At 33.5% G+C, this 22,473-nt stretch overlaps 2 protein-coding genes across 2 annotated transcripts; both read right to left on the minus strand.

The window, feature by feature from the left end:
• Window positions 1-9,999: 9,999 nt before the first annotated feature.
• On the minus strand, window positions 10,000-12,324 carry LOC107632258 (phosphoenolpyruvate carboxylase, housekeeping isozyme-like). The gene is made up of 3 exons (XM_088506628.1): window positions 12,299-12,324; window positions 11,201-11,369; window positions 10,000-10,665 (listed from the first exon to the last, which is right to left on the minus strand). Exons 1-3 carry the CDS (start codon window positions 12,322-12,324, stop codon window positions 10,000-10,002), a joined length of 861 nt encoding a protein of 286 aa, XP_088362754.1.
• A 3,130-nt stretch (window positions 12,325-15,454) lies between these two features.
• On the minus strand, window positions 15,455-16,715 carry LOC107628767 (actin-depolymerizing factor 5). Its single transcript, XM_016331366.2, has 3 exons — window positions 16,539-16,715; window positions 16,203-16,462; window positions 15,455-16,033 (listed from the first exon to the last, which is right to left on the minus strand). The coding sequence occupies exons 1-3, from the start codon at window positions 16,557-16,559 to the stop codon at window positions 15,883-15,885; spliced, it is 432 nt and encodes a 143-aa protein (XP_016186852.1). The 5' UTR covers window positions 16,560-16,715; the 3' UTR covers window positions 15,455-15,882.
• Between the last annotated feature and the right edge of the window lie 5,758 nt (window positions 16,716-22,473).

The following is a 22,473-nucleotide window of genomic DNA, read 5'->3' on the forward strand; positions in this document are numbered from 1 at the left end:
TATTATTAATAAAATAAAAAATGAATGAAAAATATCAGTATAAGTACAGTGATGCTGCAATACAAAACAAGACTTAACACTTCGAATGCCGGCATGAATACGACGTTGGCTGAGGCTTACCAGTGTCCACAATCCCATTCTCATTAGGTTTGGATCAACCCCGGCCCTTTAAATGTCAGCACTGTAATTCTTCCATATCTAGATAAGATCGTCGTGATAACAAAAAGAAAAACTAAGACAACGATATTGTGTACAGTTATATGGGCCAGAATTTGGATGGAAATTAATGCCATGTATTGGTCCTTAAGATCTCAAGATTTGTGCTAATTATACTATACTAGCTATTAGATCAATTCCATGCTTTATTAGATCGCATAGCATCAAGATGATGTTGCATGTTCCTCTCTTTAGTCTTTATTTACTTTTTCTTCTGTGGAAAAAGAAACACATTAACAACAGAATGATGTTTACCCACATTTAATAATGATGTTTATTATGGCTAGGAAAAAAAACCCAAAATCATGTCAGAAAATTATGTGGAACATAATGAACCGTGTGGGAGCCAAATACAACCAATAACTCTGGCCCATCACATACATCCTATTCTATCCCAATATTGTCATACTTTATCCATCTTTCAATTCTTTAGGATAATGAATAATTAATGACAAGAAGATTAATATTGCTTCTAAACCACTTACTTAGATCTCATCAACAAGATTAATGAGTTGCTCTAAGATTTTAACAATTTCTTTTTCATTCAGGCTCAGGTGGCTATGTACGTAGAGTTCCATTCTACATGCAAGGAGATTATACGTGTCATCATGGATGCGGCATGAGTTATCTTCTGCCCATTGAAGATAGTTCATGCACTTTTCTCCACATGCATGCCAATTTGGAGCCTTAACTACGATAACATTTTACCCATTCATATGAGAATAAGGTTCGTCATCAATTTTAAATTCTCTAATCCAATGAGTAGCGAATTACTCTTCATACATTATCCACTTCGAAATTTAATTTGTTTCATCCAGTCATTAGTGAAATCTTATAATTATTATGATTATTAAATTCTATTTCACAAAATTGAATCTATCATTTTATTAAATACCAACAAATCAAGTACGAGTGTGCAGGATTTTTAATTTTAACCAAAAACTTGGGAAGAGATTAATACGAACGAAGACAGTTTCCTCTTTCCGATACCACATGCAATGTGGGGGTGAAAACAGAGGATCAGAAAGGTTGGAACTTCTGCACGCAACAAAGCCAAAAGAATTAAAATTTCAAAACAAAAATCTGACCCTTTTTATTTTTAAATAGATTTAATTTTGTCCCATTTTTATCATATAATAAATTGGCAAAGTCTATGGTAATTAACACAACCGACAGATGTATCATTCTCTCTGTTCTTTTTTGTGTCAACCGACAGACACATTATGAAAGCTGAATATTCGGTCACTTAATTTGATCTTCTTTTCCAAATGTTGGCCACATGATTTTTTTTTAGCATTTATAAAGAAAAATAAAGAAACAGCCTGATAAAGAAATCCAATTAGAATGAAAAGCAAGTGAAAAAGAAAGATTTAATAAAAGATAACAGTAAATACTGGTACCAAACTAAGCAAAGTTAAATTGCAGTACTTCTATCATCATCACAGACTTAAGCCCATTTTTTCCGAACTAATAATTGAACACATCAATTATATAAAAATGTGAAAAATTTACTCTCTTGCGGTCAAGTTGTGGAACAAACACACGAAGAATGTTCCGAGTATCATTTGCTTGTCTGCAATTAAAAATTAAAGATAAAAAATAAAAATATTTTAGTTTTGGTAATTTATTTTTAAAGAAGAAATTCTTAAAAAAATTCTTTGAACTTGTATAACTAGTTGATAAGGGAGTAAAAATAAAAAATATAAAAGTACGTGGTTAAAAGGGCACATAGAAATAATTAAAAGACGCTTTATGATCTTCGAGACTTCGACTATGCATTTGTCCCTATTTGACTAGTAGCAGGATAAAGTAAAGAGATAGGCTAGTCTTGCCCATTATCCTATATTTGACAGTTGATACGAGTGAGTAGGCCCTCACCATTGAAGATCAACGGTGGTAACTAATTGCTTCGCAACAAAATTTGTGAGGCATGCACTAAAGAAAAAAAAGAATTTAATTTTGGTGATTTATTCTTAAAAAAAATTAAGAAAATTATTTAAATTTGCATAACTGGTTGATGAGAAGGTAAAAACATAAAATGTGAAAGTTAGAAGCATGTGGTTGAAAGGGTGTGTAGAAATAATTGGAAGAAATTTTGTGATATTCGACTATACATTTGTCAATGCTTGACTAGCAGCAGAAAAAAAGCAGAGATATTAGAAAAAAAAGTAGAGGTAGGCTATTGTTGTCCATTATACTGTATCTGACGGTTGAAACGCAGATTACTTTGCAGAGAAACTTGTGGGGCGTGCATTAAAGATAAAAAATAAAAATATTTTAATTTTGGTGATTTATTCTAAAAGAAAAAATTCTTGAAAAAATTGTTTAAATTTGCATAACTTGTTGATGAGAGAGTAAAAACAGAAAATGTGAAAGTTAGAAGCATGTGGTTGAAAGGGTGCATAGAAACAATTGAAAGAGGTTTTGTGATATTCGACTATGCATTTGCCCCTTCTTGACTAGCAACAGAGAAAACGCAGAGGTATCAGGAGAAAGCAGAGGTAAGCTAGTGCTGCCGATTATTCTGTATCTGACGGTTAATACGAGTGAGTGGACCATTATCATTGGAGATCAATGGTGGCTGATTGCTTTGAGAGAAACTTGTAGGGTTTGCACTAAAGATAAAAAAATATATATATTAATTTTGGTGATTTATTCTTAAAGAAAAAGATTCTTGAAAAAATTCTTTAGATTTGCATAGCTGGTTGATGAGGAAGTAAAAATAGAAAATGTGAAAGTTAGAAGCGCACGATTGAAAGGGTGCGTAGAAACAATTGGAAGAAGTTTTGTGATATTCGACTATGCATTTGCCCCTACATTACTAGCAGCAGAAAAAAAAAAAAGCAGAGGTATGCTAGTGTTGCCCGCTAACCTATATTTGATGGTTGATACGAGTGAGTGGGCCATCATCGTCGAAGATCAACAGTGACTAATTGCTTTGCAGAAAAACTTGTGGAGCTTGAACTAAAAAAAAAATAATAATAATTCGGTGATTTATTCTTAAAAAAAAAAAGAATTCTTGAAAAAATTCTTTAGGTTTCAGTTACTAGTTGATGAGTGGATAAAAACAGAAAATGTGAAAATTAGAAGTGGGTGGTTGGAAGGGCGCGTAAAAATAATTGGAAGAGGATTTGTTATATTTGACTCTGCATTTGTCCTTACTTGACTAGCAGCCAGAAAACAAAAAAGCAAAAGACTAGCGTTGCCCAACCTATATCTGATGGTTGATACGAGTGAGTGGACCATCATCATTGGAGATCAACGGTGGTGGCTGATGATTTCGCAAAGAAACTTGTGGAACGTGCACTAAAAATAAAAAATAAAAAATAAAAATATTTTAATTTTAGTGATTTATTCTAAAAGAAAAAAATTCTTTAGATTTGTAGAGCTGGTTGATGAAGGGGTAAAAATAGAAAATGTGAAAGTTAGAACCGTGGTTGAAAGGGTGCGTAGAAACAATTGGAAGTGGTTTTATGATATTCGACTATGTGTTTGTCCCTACTTGACTTGTAGCAGGAAAAAAGTAGAGGTAGGCTAATGTTGCTCATTAACCTACATCTGACGGTTGATACGAGTGAGTGGGCTATCATCATTGGAAATCAACGGTGGCTGATTACTTTCTAGAGAAATTTGTGGGGCGCACACTAAAGATAAAAAAATAAAATATTTTAATTTTGGTGATTTATTCTTAAAGAAAAAAATTCTTGAAAATTTTTTTTAAATTTGCATAGTTAGTTGATTGGGGGGTAAAAATCGAAAATGTGAAAGTTAGAAGCGCGTGGTTGAAAGGGCGCGTAGAAAAAATTGGAAGAAGTTTTGTGATATTCGACTACGCATTTTTCTTACTTAACTAGTAAGAAGAAAAACACCGAGGTATCAGGAAAAGACAAAGGTAGGCTAGTGCTGCCGATTATCTTGTATCTGACGGTTGATACGATTGCTTTGCAGAAAAATTTGTGGGGCTTGCGCTAAAGATAAAAAATATTTTAATTTTGGTGATCTATTCTTAAGAAAAAAAATTCTTTAGATTTGCATAGCTGGTTGATGACGGGGTAAAAACAGAAAATGTGAAAGTTAGAAGCATGTGGTTTAAAGGAAGCGTAGAAATAATTGGAAGAGGTTTTGTGTTATTCGACTATGCATTTGTCCCTACTTGTCTAGCAGCAGAAAAAAAGTGTAGGTATAAGAAAAAAAAAAGTAGAGGTAGGCTAGTATTTCCATTATACTGTATTTGACGGTTGATACAAGTGAGTAGGTCATTATCATTGGAGATTAACGATGGCTGATTGCTTTGTAAAGAAACTTGTAGAGGTGCACTAAAGATAAAAAATAAAAATATTTTAATTCTGGTAATTTATTTTTCTTTTTTAAATTTTTTAGATTTGTATAGTTGGATGATGAGGGATAAAAATAGAAAATGTGAAAGTTAGAAGCGATTGGTTGAAAGGACGTGTAGAAACAAGTGGCAGAGGCTTTGTGATATTCGACAATGCTTTTGTCCTTACTTGACTTGCAACAGAAAAAAGAAAAAAAAGCAGAGGTATCAGGAGAAATGTAAAGGTAGACTAGTGTTGCCGATTATCCTATATCTGACGGTTGATACGAGTGAGTGGGCCATCATAATTGGAGATCAATGGTGGCTGATTATTTTGCATAGAAACTTGTGGAGTTTGCACTAAAGATAAAAAATAAAAATATTTTAATTTTGGCAATTTATTCTTAAAAAAAATTCTTGAAAAAATTCTTTAGATTTGCATAGCTCGTTGATGAGGGGGTAAAAATAAAAAATGTGAAAATTAGAAGCACATGGTTGAAAGGGCGCGTAGAAACAACTGAAAGAGGCTTCGTGATATTCGATTATGTATTTTTCCCTACTTGACTAGCAGCAGGAAAAAAAAAAGAGGTTGGCCAATGTTGCTCACTAACTTACATCTGACGATTGATACGAGTGAGTGAGCCATTATCATTGGAGATCAACGGTGGCTGATTGCTTTACAGAAAAATTTGTGGAGCGTGCAGTAAAGATAAAAAATAAAAATATTTTAATTTTGGTGATTTATTCTAAAAGAAAAAAATTCTTGAGAAAAATCTTTAAATTTGCATAACTGGTTTATGAGAGGGTAAAAACAGAAAAAAGTGAAAGTTAAAAGCATGTGATTGAAAGGGTGCATAGAAACAATTGGAAGAAGTTTTGTGATATTCGACTATGCATTTGCCCCTTCTTGACTAGCAGAGAAAACACATATGTATTAAGAGAAAGCAGAGGTAGGCTAGTGCTGCCCCTTCTAGTGATTTATTCTAAAAGAAAAAAATTATTGAAGAAAAATATTTTTGAAAATATTCTTCAGATTTGCATGATTGGTTGATGAAGGGGTAAAATAGAAAATGCGAAAGTTAGAAGCGCGTGGTTGAAAGGACGCGTAAAAATACTTAGAAGAGGGTTTGTAATATTTGACTATGCATTTGTCCCTACTTAACTAGCAGCCAGAAAAAAACAGAGATAGACTAGTGTTGTCCATTAACCTATATTTGACAGTTGATACGAGTGAGTGGACCATTATCATCGAAGATCAACGGTGACTGATTGCTTTATAAAAAAATTTGTGGGGCGTGTATTAAAGATAAAAAATAAAAATATATTTATTTTGGTGATTTATTCTTAACGAACAAATTTTTAAAAAAATTCTTTAGATTTATATAGCTAAGTAATAAAGGGATAAAATAAAAAAAAATAAAAATTAAAAGTGCGTGATTGAAAGAGTGCATAGAAATAATTAGAAGAAATTTTGTGATATTCTACTATATATTTGTCTCTACTTAATTAATAACACAAAAAAAAAGAGATATCAAGTAAAAAATAAAAATAGATTAATATTATCCGTTATTCTATCTGACAATTAATACAAGTGAGTGAATTATTATCATTGAAAATTAATGATAGCTGATATTTGTGCCAAAAAAATTGTGAGATGCATACTACCACATTGTTTGGATCAAGAGAATTTAGAGGGAAAGAAAATGAAAGGAGAGAAAATGGATGAAAAAGTAGGTTTTTTGTTGTTTGGATGAGAGGAGAAAATAGAATGGAAAGAAAAAAATTTATGTGAGACCCACTAAAATATTTTCATCTCAAGGATGAGATGAAAATGAGGAGAAATGTTACAAACATAAATAAAATTACATATTTATCCTTTATTATTAATAAATTATAACTTATATATAATATAGATAAGGGTATTAATGTAATTTTATACTATTATGATTTTTTTCTTTTTACTTTTCTTTTCATCCAAACAAAAAAAAAATTTATTTTCATTTTTTTTCCATCTATTTTCTCTTCATCCAAACACCATACAAATCACTCTATTTTTCTTTCTATTTTTTTCCTCTTATTTTCTTTCCTCTTATTTTCTTTTTTACATCCAAACAAAGCCTACATGTAATGATTTCAGTCATTTACAGTTTTTAAAGTAGACTATTCATGCTTCTCTTCTATGTTGTACGGATCTACTTAAATTAACATGTTTCTTTTTTTTTATTAATTAAAATTTTATTTAGTTTGTAAATAAAATATGTTTATATTTATCTTTTTTTATACTATAGATGAAATATTGTCTAAAATACGTATGTCGATAAATAAAATATTTAATTTATTTATTTATTAAAAAACTCATTATTTCTAAAATATGATCAGTAATTCAGCATCTCCCTTTTTCTGTTAGCTGGAAAGTAAATATTGTCAGAGGTTGGTGCAAAGATGCCGAGTCAACTAGGAATAGAACTATATTAAAAGAGAAGAGAAATATCTGAAAAAATTCTGAATTCTGAAGCATTAATGTGATTGACAATTGACAAACGAGACATTATTTCAAGCCATTCATGTGCGCAATCATAGCAGAGATAAATGGAAGCCTCCAACACAATAATCATACCACTTTATTATCAAATATTTATATTTTATACACATAAATAAACTGTTCTAGTGTCAATAATTTTTTTTGTACTGAAAAAAATAACATAAAAATGTGTTGATTACTATCTTGAACTAGGTTGTGGATGATCTTCAAGAAAGGGGTGTTTAGATTCTTCTTTTGACCCATATTTTTCAAACAGATCTTGTTATTTATAACCTACCTCTTTTTAAAGTTCCTTAACTAGAAATCAATTCATGTGGCTTTATTACTTGTTGACTAGATTATACTACACAATAGTATTGTCTACTATCATTTTTAAAATTGGTTGGTACAAGTGAACTGTCTCCCTGAATAGATTTTACATACAAGATTATGAATTTACACATTCTCTTTTATTTTAAAGAGAACTTACCTAATGATCATTTTCAACATAAACTTTCATAGACAGTTCTTTACATAATTTTTTTTTTCTGATTAAAAGGGGGCTAAGCGCCCAAGATATGATGATATACTCTCTATAATAAATGCTTTTTTTTTTGGTGTACTATAATAAATGCTTTTTGGTAAAGAAGAGAGTATCATACTATCATAACTATCATCATGTTGTTATTTGTACCTTTTGTCCGCAAGGACCCAACCCTTGTCAATTATGGGTCCTTCGTTTGGGCCAAAGTTTAATTGCAGGTCCGCGACCAGTGGGCCTAGTGGTCCCTGTTGGAGTTGATAAATTGGCCCAAATTTGAAGAAGATAGGCGATATGTTGGTCCAGTTAAAATTTGAAAGGTAATGGTCCATTTTGGATGTACATCCAAATAAATCCTCCGTTTCCGCCCATAAGAATCCATCTTAAGGAATACTCTTTAGTAATGACCCAAAAGAAAAAAAAAGGAACACTCTAGTCTATAAGCCATAGTAATGACCCAAAAGAAAAAAAAAAGGAACACTCTAGTCTATAAACCATAGTTATCATAATGAAACTGGTTAAAAATATTTAGTTACTGAATCATGAGTTAAACCATTAAGTTACTAGTTGAACCAATTAATTCAATTATAATTAAATAATTATATAAAATTTTATTTCATTTTTTAAAATATGTTTTTAATTTTAATTTTATATTAAATTAACTATTATTTTTAAAATTTAATAATTTATTAATTAGTTTATACTTCAAAATATCATATAATTATATGAAATAAAAAGTATATTGTAACTAATAAAGAATATTTTTGTCTTCTCTTTTAATTTGCAAATATGTAATAAAATTTAATATTTATTTTAAAAATTGTGTATGATTAAGAAAAATGGTTAATTGAAAAAGAATGAATACAAAACTAAAATTAAAATTAAATTAAAAATATGAAGAATTTAATTGAATAAGTTATAAAATATAAGAATCACAAGAACCAATATAACCTAGTTGTAGAGAACTGATATGAAATAGTTTAATTTATTATGTATTTTCAACTAATACTTAACAGTGTACAAACTAAACACTTAAAATTATAATCAACATAGTAAGTCTATTTAGATTGTGTTGGCTAACTAGTTTTTCTTCTTTTTAGAATATCCGACCAAAAAAAGTTTAGAATATATACAATGTAATTTTCGAGTGCATAAAAAAATTGTATATACTTGATATTAAGAATTCAAATTGGTATTGATAATATAATAGTCTTCTTTAATATATTCTTGTCCGGTGTATAAATATAAGGATAAAATATTTATATAAATAAAAAATAACTCAATATTATCTGAATCACCTAATATATGAATTCGATTTATGTTTAAATATAATGTTCTATATAATTTAATACATATTAATTCGATTTACTATTAAAATGTGTAAATCGAATTCAATAAATTCGATTAATATAAATATATACATAAAGATATTTAAATAATATTTTTTTATTTTAGATGATTCAAATAATATTAGATTATTTTTTGTTTGTATAAGTGTTTTATCCTAGATATAATCTAGTGAATAAACATTTGAAATTAAAGTAGTGCATAGAACGTTGCTTAAAAAGTGTTCGAACTTTGCAAAGTCCCACGTTGACCATGAACTTTTAATAACAATAGGAAGTAGCCTATATAAGGTTTACCACAATTTTCTAAAGTGATCGAGCCAAAAAATTTTAGTAATAAAGACACAATTAGAAAATTGTTTAATACAGATAGATTTATAGATAGATTTAGTCTTTATTACAGACGAATTTTTGGTTACCAACAGATTTTGTTCTTCTGTAAAAACTTCGTCGGAAATTATTTACTGACAGATTTTTTTTCGTTGAAAAACTATCGACGGATTTTTACCAGTTATCGACGGATTTTTCCTCTATAAATTCTCCCCTCCATTTCCTTGGAACGTCGAACTTTCCGACGGATTTTTCGTCGGTAATTACATGCGGATTTTTCGACAGATTTTCCGTCGATAATTACAGATGGATTTTCCGTCGGTAATTAGAGACAGATTTTCCTTCGGTAATTAGAGACAAATTTTCCGTCGGTAATTGGCGACAGATTTCCGACATATTTTCTGTCTGTAATTAGAATCTTAGAAAACCATCCCAAACTCTGAATATAGACAGAAAATTTGTCTGTAAATCCGTCAATAAAATAAAATAGATTTTTTTTTTTAATTTTTCATTGCAAAATAAACTTGTTTTTCAGTATTAAAAACATTAAATAAAATAAAATAAAATAAAATAAAAATATGAAACATTTTTTATATAACCAAATATGCCATCATAAGGGATCGAAGTCTTATTATATAAATAACAATAGTATTAGAGACACAATCATATGATGCTGATCTAAATATCCAGCAGACATCATAGAATAGGTTATATATACAATGTTTACATATCAACTAACATCCTTCGCAACCTTTATGAGCTCCTCTTGAGCCTTGTACAGCGCCCAAGTCGCAGAAAGACGACCGGCATCTTTTCCTGAGTCTGAGTATCCTATCATAACTTCTTGCTTCCCATTGATTCGGTTTCTGTACCAATCAATAGAGAAAAGCCGCGCCACTGCAGTAGGAGCAGACTCAAGATCATCAAGCTTTTCAAACAATGGCACGGCCCTTAGCGGTTGCTTCACGTGGCATTCCCATTGTAAGAGCTCAACAGCAAGCATATCAGACGGTGCTGTTGCCATTGAGATTATGTAGGCACCAAAGTTGTCTAAGGGAAGTTCTGTAATGACATGGAAGGTTTCCAGAACATCGGCGATCTCTTCTATTTTGGGAAGATCAGGGCCAAACAGATGGCGCTTTCCACTGAGCTCTGACAGGGGCCATTCCTGCCTGCGTTCCTCAGACCACTCTTGGTATGATCCAATCTCCAAGTGTTTGGTAATGGCATCCATGACATCAGTGTGCCGGTCTGACTCTTGACGAATGTCGAGTCTTACCATTGAGAGTCCAAATGTGGAAACTTGCTGCAAGAAATCAAGAAGGCTACCATCTACTATTGGTTGGTCACCACATGCGCAGAGTGATCTATAGCAGAGTTCAAGGGGCTCCAGGAACTGCAAGAAAAGAATTTGAGTCAAATAGTGTTTTAACATATATTGCCATGCATTTTGTATTGTCCTTTGTGAATCATGGATTTACTACTTTGAATGAAATAAAAAACAAAAATTAGAAAGTACCACAGTAAAGAAGGAACTCAGTATGTGACTAACCCAAACTAATAGAAGGCCGATCATCAAATTACAGTGTAATGATTAAGATGAGTTAAGTGGCTAACCCAAACTAATACTGACAAAATATTGTAAACAATTATAATTCAGATTCAAACAAATCATAGTCCTCATTCAAAAGTTTGAATTAGAAACTAAAAAAGAAACTGAAAAAGCACATAGATCACAATAAGCAATGAGAAAGCACATCGATTACGATAAACAAACAAAATCATATGAATTTTGAGTTGAAGTCTGGGAAAAATATAATGCTGCCATTACGAAGATCACCTTGAATTTAGATTGCTTGAGAATAGGAGCATCACCAGTGGCTCTCAGATGAACAACCACTGCCACAAAACCAAAACCCTAGTTCACGCACCTTATCGGTTCGAACAGGGGGAAAGAGAGAGGTGGAACCGCGACTGACGGTGGAACCGATTTTGGTCACCACGAAGCTAGGGCTTGCGCGAAGGTATGCGAGCCAGAACTGAGGGGGATAAAAGTAGAGAGAGAGGCATAGCGGTGGTGGAGCTTGAGCTTGCTTTGTTCTGCGAACGAAAAAAACACGGAGCTTGCTTTGTTTAAAAAAGAGGAGAAGAAGGAGAAGGTAGCTCCGCCAGTTAGGGTGGCCGGCAGTGGAGCTGTAGGTGAGGAATGGAGAAGAAAGAGCTCGTGCGACGGAGAGAAGAAGGAGCCCGTTGATGGAGAGGGGAATGCTAGGTTTAGCTAAGGGAGTTCTTCGATTTGAAGTTAAACCGCTAGGTTTAGCTAGGTTTCTTTGATTTGTGTGTTGTGAATGGAGTTCGGGCAAATGCTAGGTTTAACTAAAAATTATCGACGGAAAATTTTAAAGTACAGACGGATTTTCCGTCTGTAATAATTGAATAAAACGCAGCGTTTTTATTCATTTAATTACAGACGGATTTTCCGTCTAGTAACCATTTTCCACAAAAAAAATTAATTTTTCCGACAGAATTATCGACGGATTCTCTTTTCCGTCTGTAATTTATGCTAATTCATTTTTTTGTTTTCCGACAAAAAATTTCTCTGAAATTCCGTCTGTATTTCCGTGGGATAAAATCCGTCAAAAATATCCGTCTGTAATAACTAGTTTCTAGTAGTGAGATAAAAGTAATATTATAAAAAAATTAGTGTGCATATATTTAAATATCCAACTTAGGTATATTAATCAAGTTTTTAAAATTATAATTTTAATATATAAAAAAATATATTAATCTAATTTTGTTTTTTTTTAGTGTTTTGACAATATTACAATATATATTTATTATTAATATTAGTGTTTTGTATGACCAAGTATTCTGTGCCTATTAAATCACATCTTTATTAACTATTTTTTATATAATACATAAAAAAAATTATAACTAAATAGTTAAAAAGATTTATACAAGATTCTACTCTAATTATATAAGAGATATAAAAATAAATAAATATAATAAATAAAATTATGATGTGAGACCTGTTTCGAGGGACGGCGTTCGACATTTGTTAGTATTAAGGTACTACTGTCCGAGTTGTCTATTAGTATCAAGGTATTGTTGTTCGAGTTTCTCGCGAGAAGGTAGAGATAGATGGTATCTTTGTTTTGATACTTAAGTTAACATATATAGGTTTTAGGCAGATTTTTAGTAGATTGGGTTCGAAGTATATCTGAAGGTATCAACGTATTTATAGTAATAAATGTAAAGTCGATAGAGTAGTTCCACCTTTAATGGTGGATATCCGTTCTTTTTTTGTAGGAAAATTATTGAGATCTCATTTTTAGATGAGTTGGAGAGATTGCAGAAATTAGCTACTGATTCAAAGGACTTGTATAATAGCGTCGTGTACGACCTCATAGATGTCGGACAAGTGTCGATCCAATCATAGTTGTCAGAACCGAATTAGTGGTCGAACCGATCAAGTTACTGAGTACAAATATATGTATAAACTAAATTATATGTTTCTTGTGTGTAAAATTTCTATAAATATGAGTATAAATTATTACTGGTTAAATACTAACCAAAAATAAAAATATTTGTTGATGATGTAATATTATTATTTATTTATATGTTATTTTTGTTATGTTATATCAAACTTGGATGGCCTAAAGTTGAGTCTGGGATAAAAAAGGTTGCTTTAATATGTTATTTTCCCCTGCGTGCCATTGATTGAGCAAATTAGAATGTGAAACATCTTTTTTGGTTGTTACAAAACATAATAATGAATAAACAACAGACTAAGAGTATTAATCATTGACCATTTACCAGTTACATACTAACTTACTACTGTATCACTCTTCATTATTATTCCTTATTGAGCATTCCATCGGAATAAATTTTTTTCACACATTTCGCTATTAAGAATAGTTAATATAACAAAGCTATGTATCGCCATGTTAAATTTTCGTGCCGGTATACCCTAAAGTTATAAACAACACTCCGAGAGGTCATTTTTATTTTTCTTTCTTTTTTTGGTAATTAAAAGTCAGTATATATATGTGTAGGTTATTAGATTATTAGTCACTTGATTCGGTTGTTATGGCAAATGATTCCAATCAAGGGGCAAGCACTGATGATACCATTATTAAGAAGAATAATCAGCAAAAATTTAAAAAAGAGAGTTGTTGAGGTGGGGTTGTAACAAATAATAATTAAAAAGATAAATATGAATAGGTGATAAGCTTTCATTTCATATGGTCACAAGTCGATGTGTCCACAGCAACACGAAAACGACACACCATTAAAAAAATTAAAATGAAAATTACTTATAAACCTATATATATATATATTGGTGACTGAAATAAACTAAATAAAGAAAAACAAAATAAACAAAACAAGGAACTACTTAAATAAAGGGACAGTCCCATTTAAGACTACTCTTAAATTCCTCCTAAGGTGAAAGAAGCTCCACATATGAAAGTTGTAAATTCGTCGCCATCTTTGCCATAGTATCTGCCACCATGTTTGCATATCTTATAATCAAACGAAAGTCAACACGCCAATTCCAATGCATGATATCTCTTATTTTGAGCACCAATGGATCAATAAATCCAAAACCATCTTAAGTAACAAGATTAAATGCTTCCACACAATCCGTCTCACAAATAACATCTCATTGACCCACATCCCAAGCTAAGAGATATCCTCTCCAAATGGCAAACAATTCTTCTTGAAGAATACTATTACTCTCAATCATTCCCAAACACCCTCCTTTGCCAACTCCAAATGGTAAACCTATATATATGAAAGAATTTCAGGTGTTCTTAAAATATTAATATTTTAAAAAATTTAATCGTTAATTTTAATTAGAAAAAATATATACAATATATAAATTAAAATCAACAGTAAAAATTATCTGAAAAATTTTTCATATACATACATTTATATCCCAACCAATAATACTTGTTTGGGAATATGTCATGTCATATCAATATCATGTACGTAATTTAGCTCTTGAGTCTTTACTATATATGTTTCATGAAGACTACGTACTCGAGTAACTAATTTGTTTCCAGAATGCGATGCTTTTAATGGATATTTTGGACACAACTTTACTTATACATAAATACGTGTCTCAATCGGGTTTTTAATTAGGATTATTGAATCTTCATTCGTTGCGTGTACAAATTAAAGTGAAAATGGAATTTTAGAGAGAAGATTAATAATGGCTACACCGCTACGGCTTGTGGTTAAACATTGCAAGAGATTCTTAATTTATCGCATTCATAGAAAATGAAAAAATGATCCATTCATATCTTCTCAAAAGTCGTCATCATATGCCAATTATGCCATACTCAAGCACAATGGCATCATCGAAGATTTTCAACTCATAACTCTCTAGAGTTTTTATCAACCAGTTGAAATTATTAGGCAACATAACAACAAATAATATAAATCAAAATAGCTTTTGATATGGCCTTATATTATTGAATTGAAGTTAGTTCGGTCCAATTAAATTTCGTAAATTTAATCATTTAATGACTAACTAGTGGTGCGAACATTTTCATGGAATGTTTAGCATAATTGTATTTGAGTTTATAAGATAAGATGCCTCGCATGTTGAGAAAGACAAAGTAAGAATGAAACCATAATAGCTTCCGATAATTATTTCCAAGAAATTTCACTATGATGGTACATATATACACAACCACATTGGTAATCAAATGATACAAATTTGTGCACGGCATTACATACTTTCAATTTTGTTGGCTGTTCAAAAGATAAAAAAGACAATCCCCCCTCTTTTCCTCTGCCTCTCGCCACCCAAAAATAAAAAAAGGAGGGGGGGGGGGTGATAAAGTCAAAAGTAGAAAAAAAGCTCAATCTAGCAAACAATTCATTAAAAATAACTTAATATAATAAATTTAATACTAAGATGTATCTAATCTAACACCTACATTTGACTTACTAAGGGTTTCCGACGGATGCTTAATTAGTATTAATTAATTTAAAAGTCGTATTATATATGTCATACATAAAAATATTACTCCCACTCTATGAGTAGAGCCAGCAACCATTGTGGAATGTGGACTAAACACTAAGAAACCCAAAATAGCAAAGTGACAATTAAGGGATAAGGATGAATATATATAAGAATGCAAAAGCATTAATTACATATGTGGCAAGGCATAAACTTTGCTTGTCAAAAGTTATATGCTAATAATGCATTCCTTCCATTGAACAATTGTGTTTCATGATTAAAAGAGATTACAGCCAAAGTTTTGATGTCCTCATCAGACACCCGACACTCATATTTTACACATAAATAACTCAATTATTATATCATGACACTAAAGATGGAAGATTAATTAGATGCCACCCCCACTCACATTATTATTCACAATGGTCCCAGATTCAAAAGCTAGCTAAGAAGGGGGTGGCACATGGCACACAGTCATTGGCTTAGCTTGGAGTAATTGTAATTTAATTTACCCCATTGATTTAATAAAAGAGAGTGAGATTGGTGGATTAATTGATTAGCTTTGGGACATAACATAAAGTAGTCCCATATTTTCAGACTGAAAAAGATAAAAAAAGAAAAGAAAAAAGGGCATACTTTATTTTATTTAGCCCTGTCTTGAATTACATCGAATCCCATCTCAGCTGGATCCGTGGCCTGAAGCTCATAGCTGATTCCATCCAATGCTCTTCTCAGACCATCCTTCGATGTTGCATATAGAATCTTAGCTCTTATCCTTGATGCCGTTGGCGACCTGCACAAATTTCAAGTCAGTCGGATCGGATTGGGTCTAATAGTCGAATTTCTAATAAAAAATATTAAAAGATGGTCAAAATTTATTATTTTTTATCATTAATTAAATATAGTTAAAAACAAAAAATTTTGATCGTCTTCTAAAATTCGTCTAACTGATAAACACATACCATGCAATGAAGAATATCTTGCTTTTGCGGCAGTTATCAACCGTGACAAAATCGAAGTCGAAGACGGCATATCTGCAGTCATCTTTAGGCAAGGAAGCGGCAAGATCGGCATAGCCCTCGCCGGGAGCACCAACCTTGTCGACTTTGACAAGCCTTGAGCCTTCATCGATCTTGAACACTATGTATCTGTGAACCTTCTTCCACTTCATCTCCATGAATGAGTTCTTGCACTCATCCGTCACCCACATCCCTGTTGTCGCCTATATAAACCAAACAAATTAAACAACTTGAAGAAATATTGGAGATGAGTCAGAAGAGAAGAAGTGGAGGAGTTACCATCTTGAATGCCATCGCCATTTTGATGAGTTGAGGATCGGAGGAGGAGGACCAAGGAATTTAAGTATATCAAAGTGTTTGCTTTTTTCTAAGTTTGTCTGAGTGGGTGAGGTGGAATATAGGCATATATATAATGAGAAAGTGGTCGATAATGCCACTGTTATTTCTTTGTATTTACAGCTATGTCCTCAAGTCTGCCCCTTGTTTTATAAGCTTGGACTTATTGAGAAGGACTATTAAATAATGTTAGCATGTACAACCAACAAATAATAATGCTAAGTGAAAATTTCTCTGTTCATATTAATTATTTAATAATATACCTCAAGTAAAAATAACTTTTCAACCTTTAGTTCTATATTGGTTATGCAAAAAAAAAAAAAAAAAAAACTTTTCCCTAAAGTTTTTGTTTTTCTTGTATACTATATTCATTTTTATTTGTTAATGCTTAAAAGAATGTTGTGCATGCAATATAAATAGACAAAAGGATCGTTTCTGTTTATTAAAAGGGTGGAAAAATGAATCCATTTGAGTGCATATGAAATCTTGATCAGAAGTACGAAGAGGAAGGCATTTCTTCACAGTGCTCGGGAATCGGAATTCCCACGTCCTATTTGAAAACAGAGTATTATGTGTAGCATTAAGCATTTAATTTAGGAAAAGGATAGGTGGTCGCACATGTTTCTTACTCTCAATCTTTAGTTCTTGATTCATAAATTAAATTTAAAGTTTTTTATATTGTTATCATTTAAAATTTCATATATATATATATATATACATATTAAAAATTATTTATATTTTATTACTCATTTTGTTTACACTGGTTAAAAAAAATATACATACATATATAATCGATATAAATAATATATTTTTGTTAAATATCTTGTCAGCAAATAAAATATATTATAAAATAAAAATATTCACACTATTCACACTATTACATATGAAAGAGGGAGGTGAGAACGGAGGAAGTGATAGTGTGGCTCGTGAGAATGAGATACATAGTAAGACATTCAGCGATGTCGGAAGAAAAAATAAGGAGGAGAGTGGGGGGTGGGGGGCTGGGTATTCCTGGTGTTGTGGAGGGAGTAAGAGTGTTGGTACGGGGAGTGTATGGCTGGTTGAATGGTGGGATATCTTCGAAGACCTCGTTCAGGGACAAAGTTATTGGTTCTACTGTTTCCAGGACTTTGAGGGTCACATAATTTTTGGTATGCGATAAGATGGCGACTGTTACTGCAAGGAGTGGGGAGTCTAGTATCCCTTGGGTCCGGTTTATGCCAGAGGCTCGTGTAGCATTAGCTAAACCTTATCATGATGCTATCATCATCAAGGTGTTTGGGAAGCGGTTTAGCTATACCGCTATCACTCATAAGCTTAAGAGTGTTTGAAGAACCAAGGGTGACTATGAAATTTTAGATGTTGGGTCTGGTTACTTCTTAGGGGGCCATGGATGATTTGCGGATAGCTATGTCACCATTAAGCCATGGAGCACCTCCTTCAGTCCCTCTGAGAATTTCTTCGGATCGACATTGGTGTGGATTCGTACATCAGGTCTCAATAACTGGTATTATGATGAGGAAGCCATGCATCGGATAACGGCTGCCATTAGAACACCAATTCGTGTGGACTTAGCTACTAAGTCAGCAAAAAGGGGTAAGTATGCGAGGGCTTGTGTTTAAATAAATTTGGATCAACCTGTGATTACAAAGATTGGAGTGGACGATGAAGTTTATGATGTGGAATATGAGCATCTTCATCTGATATGCTCGAAGTGTAGCTGCTATGGGCATATTGACAGGGACTGTGATAAGGGGAAGCGCATAGAACCTGCTTGTGTCGATAACGTGGAGAAGGGACTGCGAGTGTCTCCGATGAGCAAGCCGTCGGAACCATCCTGGTAACAAATTCTCATTCGGAAATGGTAAAAGCTCCAACTTTTGAATTTAGTTCTGTTTCTGGAAAGGAGGAGCCGGTTATGGAAGGACCGGATTCCATGCAGAAAATGTTACGTGATTCAAAGCAATCTTTGGGCCATGCAAATGATGACAGGTAGGTCCAAGTGAATAGGAAAGGAAAGGGCAAGCTGTTCCAATCTTCCACATGGGGCCCATTACAAAATGACACTAAGATTAGGAGCGTTGCTGGAGCAAAACCAAGTCTTCCCTCACTTGGGCTTGAGGATAAGTCTTCTTCTACTCCTTTAAAGCCCAGTGTGGGAACCAACGCTGGTGCCAAGAAGAATAGCGTTAATGTGGGGTCTTCTTTGAATCATACGCGAACAGGGACCTCCACGCACAAGTGATAGCGACCAGGTTCCTTGCAAGGATCTCCTATTAAAGTGTTACTTAGGAAGCAGGGGATGAGGCGCGGTCAAGCATCGCTATGATGGTGGGTGATACCCATAAACATGGAGACAGAGGTCCTACCGTGTAACTCTTTTGTGGTAATATTCCAACTTTTTCGGTAATAGTTTTTATAGATTGTGCATCCTTAAATATCATTAGTTGGAACGTCAGGGAAGTTTCTAATAGGATATCTCAGGTTCATTGTAAGGACTTGGTTAGGAAATTTTAACCGTCCTTTTTTATTCTTATTGAAACGCATGTTATATTTAATTCTATGAAAGATTTTTGGAGTAATTTGGGTTATTTTCTTGTGGGTATCTCGGAAGTTGTAGGTCACAAGGGTGGTATCTGGTTTTTATCTTCAGATCCTTCCTTTGCTTGTTCAGTTCTCTGGATTTCTAAGCAATGCTTAACTGTTCATATTGGCAAAGCTGATAAATTTCGAGTTTGTAGTGCTATTTACGAGAGCCCCCATATTCTAATCGTAATTGGCTGTGGCATCATCTTAGAGATATCTCCTCTACAGTGCTAGATCATTGGCTTGTGCTAGGAGATTTTAATGAGATTGTATGTTCAAATGAGGTCAGGGGTGGTAATTTTTATCCTTGTTGCAGTGCCTCTTTGTTAGATGCTCTAGATTTTTGCAATCTTTTTTATTTAACTACTCCTGGACGGATGTTTCTATGGTTTCGAAGAACTAAGGGGTTTATGGAGATTGCTGAAAGACTTGATAGAGTGTGTAGCAATGGTGACTGGATGTTGCTTTTTCTAGAGGCTTATGTTGAGGTTCTGTGTCGCCTTCACTCACATCATTGCACTCTCTTAGTTCGGTGTCTTGGAACCCCAGTGAAGAGGGGTGCCAGACCATTCCGATTTTAGGCGGCCTGGACATCTCATCCAGAGTATAAACCATTAATCAGAAAAATATGGGACAGAGTTTCTACTATGGGGTGTATTCAGAGGAGTTTGAATTCAATTTAGAGTGCTTCATTAGAGTTCAATTCTAAAGTATTTGGAAACATTTTTGCCAACAAGAGAAATCTTGAATTTCAATTAGAGGCTGTTAAAAAATGGCTGGAATTTAGTGATGATGCTGAATGAGGGAGAATGAGGAGAATTTAAGGGTGGCTCTGAATACTATTTTAGCTCAGGAATAATTATTCTGGTTCCAGAAGTCTAGGGAGCAGTGGGTACAATATGGGATCGTAATACTAAATTTTTTCACTTATAGACTATCACTCAAAGGAAAGCCAATAAAGTCCATGGTCTTCTTATTAGTGATGGTTCTTGGGCTACGGATCAGGATGCTCTGAAATTCTACATAAAGCTTTTTTGTTCTACTGAACGAGTTGATCTTTCGTGTTTGGGAGTGGTTATGTCTCATAAGCTTAGCCCAGATGCTTGTGGTTCTCTTACTCAATCGGTGTCCTTCTTAGAAGTTAAGCAAGAAGTTGATAGCATGAGTCCCTTGAAAGCTCCTGGTCCGGATGATTTTCAAGCATTTTTCTTCAAAGAATATTGGGAGGTCGTTAGTCGGGATGTCTGGCAAGCTGTGCAACGAGTCTTTCTTGGTGGCCTTTTAAGTTTGTCCTTGATTGAAACTCTTATAGTTCTTACTCCCCAAGTGCAAAACCTCTGGTGTTTTCAAGGATTTTTAGGCTATTGGCCTCTGCAACGTCATCTATAAGATCATCACGAAGGTCTTAGTTAACAGGTCACGAACCCTTTCTTGATGAGATAGTAAGCCCTACTCAAGAAGACTAAGTCGAAAAAAGGAGCCATTGCTTTCAAAATTGATTTGGAAAAGATATATGACAGAGTGGATTGGACATTTCTTGCGGAATCTTTGGGTGTTTTTGGCTTCCCCCAATGCACTATTAATCTGATTATGAATTGCGTTCAAGCATCCAACTTGTCCATCTTGTGGAATGGTGCGAAATTGGAGGGTTTCCAGCTTAGGAAGGGGGCTTAGACAATGGGACCCTATGTCTCCCTATCTCTTCGTCATTTGCATTGAAAGACTAGCTACCTTCATTGAAGCCCAAGTCAGTTTTGAAAACTGGGAGGCTGTGGCTGTCTCTCGAGGCGGGCCGCGGTTATCACACCTTATGTTCGCTGATGACTTGCTCCTGTTTTGTAAGGCGACTAGGTCTCAAGTTCGGAATGTCAAGAGAACTATGTATCTTTTTTGCAAAGTTTCGTATATGAAGGTTAATCTTGAGAAGCCAAAATCTCTTTGCTCTAAGAATATATCTAATAGTCAAAGAGAGGTGCTGATGGGAGTTTCTCAGATTCGGTTGGCAAACGATTTGAGAAAATATTTGGGTGTTAACATTAGACACCCATGTTCTTCTAGAGTCTTTTTTATGAAAACTTTGTCCCATATTAAGTCCAGATTGGCAAATTGGAAAGGTAGGCTTCTTAACAGAGCTGGTAGACTATGTTTGATTAAATCTGTTACTTTTGCTTTACCTGTTTATCGTATGTAAGTCTCTCTTTTCCCTTCTTCTGTTTGCATAAAAGCTAATGCTATCATGAGGTCTTTCTTGTGAAAGACACAAGTTGATGAGTGGTGTCTTAACCTGGTCAAGTGAGAGACCGTTATTACTCTTTGTAAGTTTGGTGGCTTGGGTGTTAGAGATACGAAGTGTGTAAATCTGGCTTTAATGGGCAAGCTTCTGTGGCAATATCTTCATAGTTCGGGTCTTGAAGGCTAAATATGGGCCAGATATTCTTATGGAGAGTAGAAATTTTATTGGTGCCTCAAATATCTGGCATGACATCATGAAAACTAAGGTCAAGATGCAAGAGGAATTTTCTTGAAACACCGGTAGCCTTCCTTAATCCTTTTGGTTTGGAAAGTGGCACCCGAATGGTTGTCTTGTTGCTTTTGTTCCTTTTGTTTATATCACGGATACAACTTTGAGGGTGGAGCATGTTTAGTCCCACAATCATTACAATTAGAGAGTATTGTTCACTCCCATTGATAGACTTTAAAATCAGGTTGCCTTCTATTCGACCAAGTTTGTATGGTGATCTTGAACCTGGTGGGTTGTGGAGTAGTTCTAACTCCAAGGTTTATTCGGCTAGGCGCGGATATGATTGATTGCTAAGTCATAAGATTTCTTGGGATCTTACTATTAATTTACTCTGACTTTGGTGAATGTGCATTCCGAAAAAGATTAAGCTATTCCTGTGACTTGGGACTCAGAATGTCGTGTCAACCAGTCGATTCCATTACCACAGAGGCTTAGCTGTCTATGCGATCTGCCCTCCGTGCAACCTGGTGAAAGACGTCTTGCATTGTTTCAGAGATTGCATTAAAGCCTAAGCTGTTTGGTATACCTTGGGGATTGGATGAAACATAGATGACATTGGCAGAGATTTCCATAGTTAGGTCAAGCATAACCTTCATGCTAGCGAGTGCTTGTTCTCCGCGGCAATTTGGTGGATTTGGCGTGATTGCAACAACGATGTTTTCAAGGATGATGATACTTGGAGTACTTTCAAGGTAATTCTTCTAATTAAAAATGCAGGTAAGGATTTTGGTGCCATGTCTATTTTTGTGGGGAATACAAACCCGAATTCTC

This window comes from Arachis ipaensis, chromosome B3, assembly GCF_059453495.1.
Source record: "Arachis ipaensis isolate K30076 ecotype BB chromosome B3, ASM5945349v1, whole genome shotgun sequence".
In the NCBI taxonomy this organism is placed as follows: Eukaryota; Viridiplantae; Streptophyta; class Magnoliopsida; order Fabales; family Fabaceae; genus Arachis; species Arachis ipaensis.

Coding starts and splice junctions, on each gene's coding strand:
- LOC107632258 (XM_088506628.1), bottom strand. CDS start 12,324: ATGTCGAACGCCGTCCCTCGAAACAG. Junction 11,370..12,298: donor AACGCCGTCCCTCGAAACAG/GTCTCACATCAT, acceptor TTTCGTTCGCAG/AACAAAGCAAGCTCAAGCTC. Junction 10,666..11,200: donor CCCCTGTTCGAACCGATAAG/GTGCGTGAACTA, acceptor CTTTTCTTGCAG/TTCCTGGAGCCCCTTGAACT.
- LOC107628767 (XM_016331366.2), bottom strand. CDS start 16,559: ATGGCGATGGCATTCAAGATG. Junction 16,463..16,538: donor TGGCGATGGCATTCAAGATG/GTAACTCCTCCA, acceptor TGGTTTATATAG/GCGACAACAGGGATGTGGGT. Junction 16,034..16,202: donor AAGATATTCTTCATTGCATG/GTATGTGTTTAT, acceptor AAATTTGTGCAG/GTCGCCAACGGCATCAAGGA.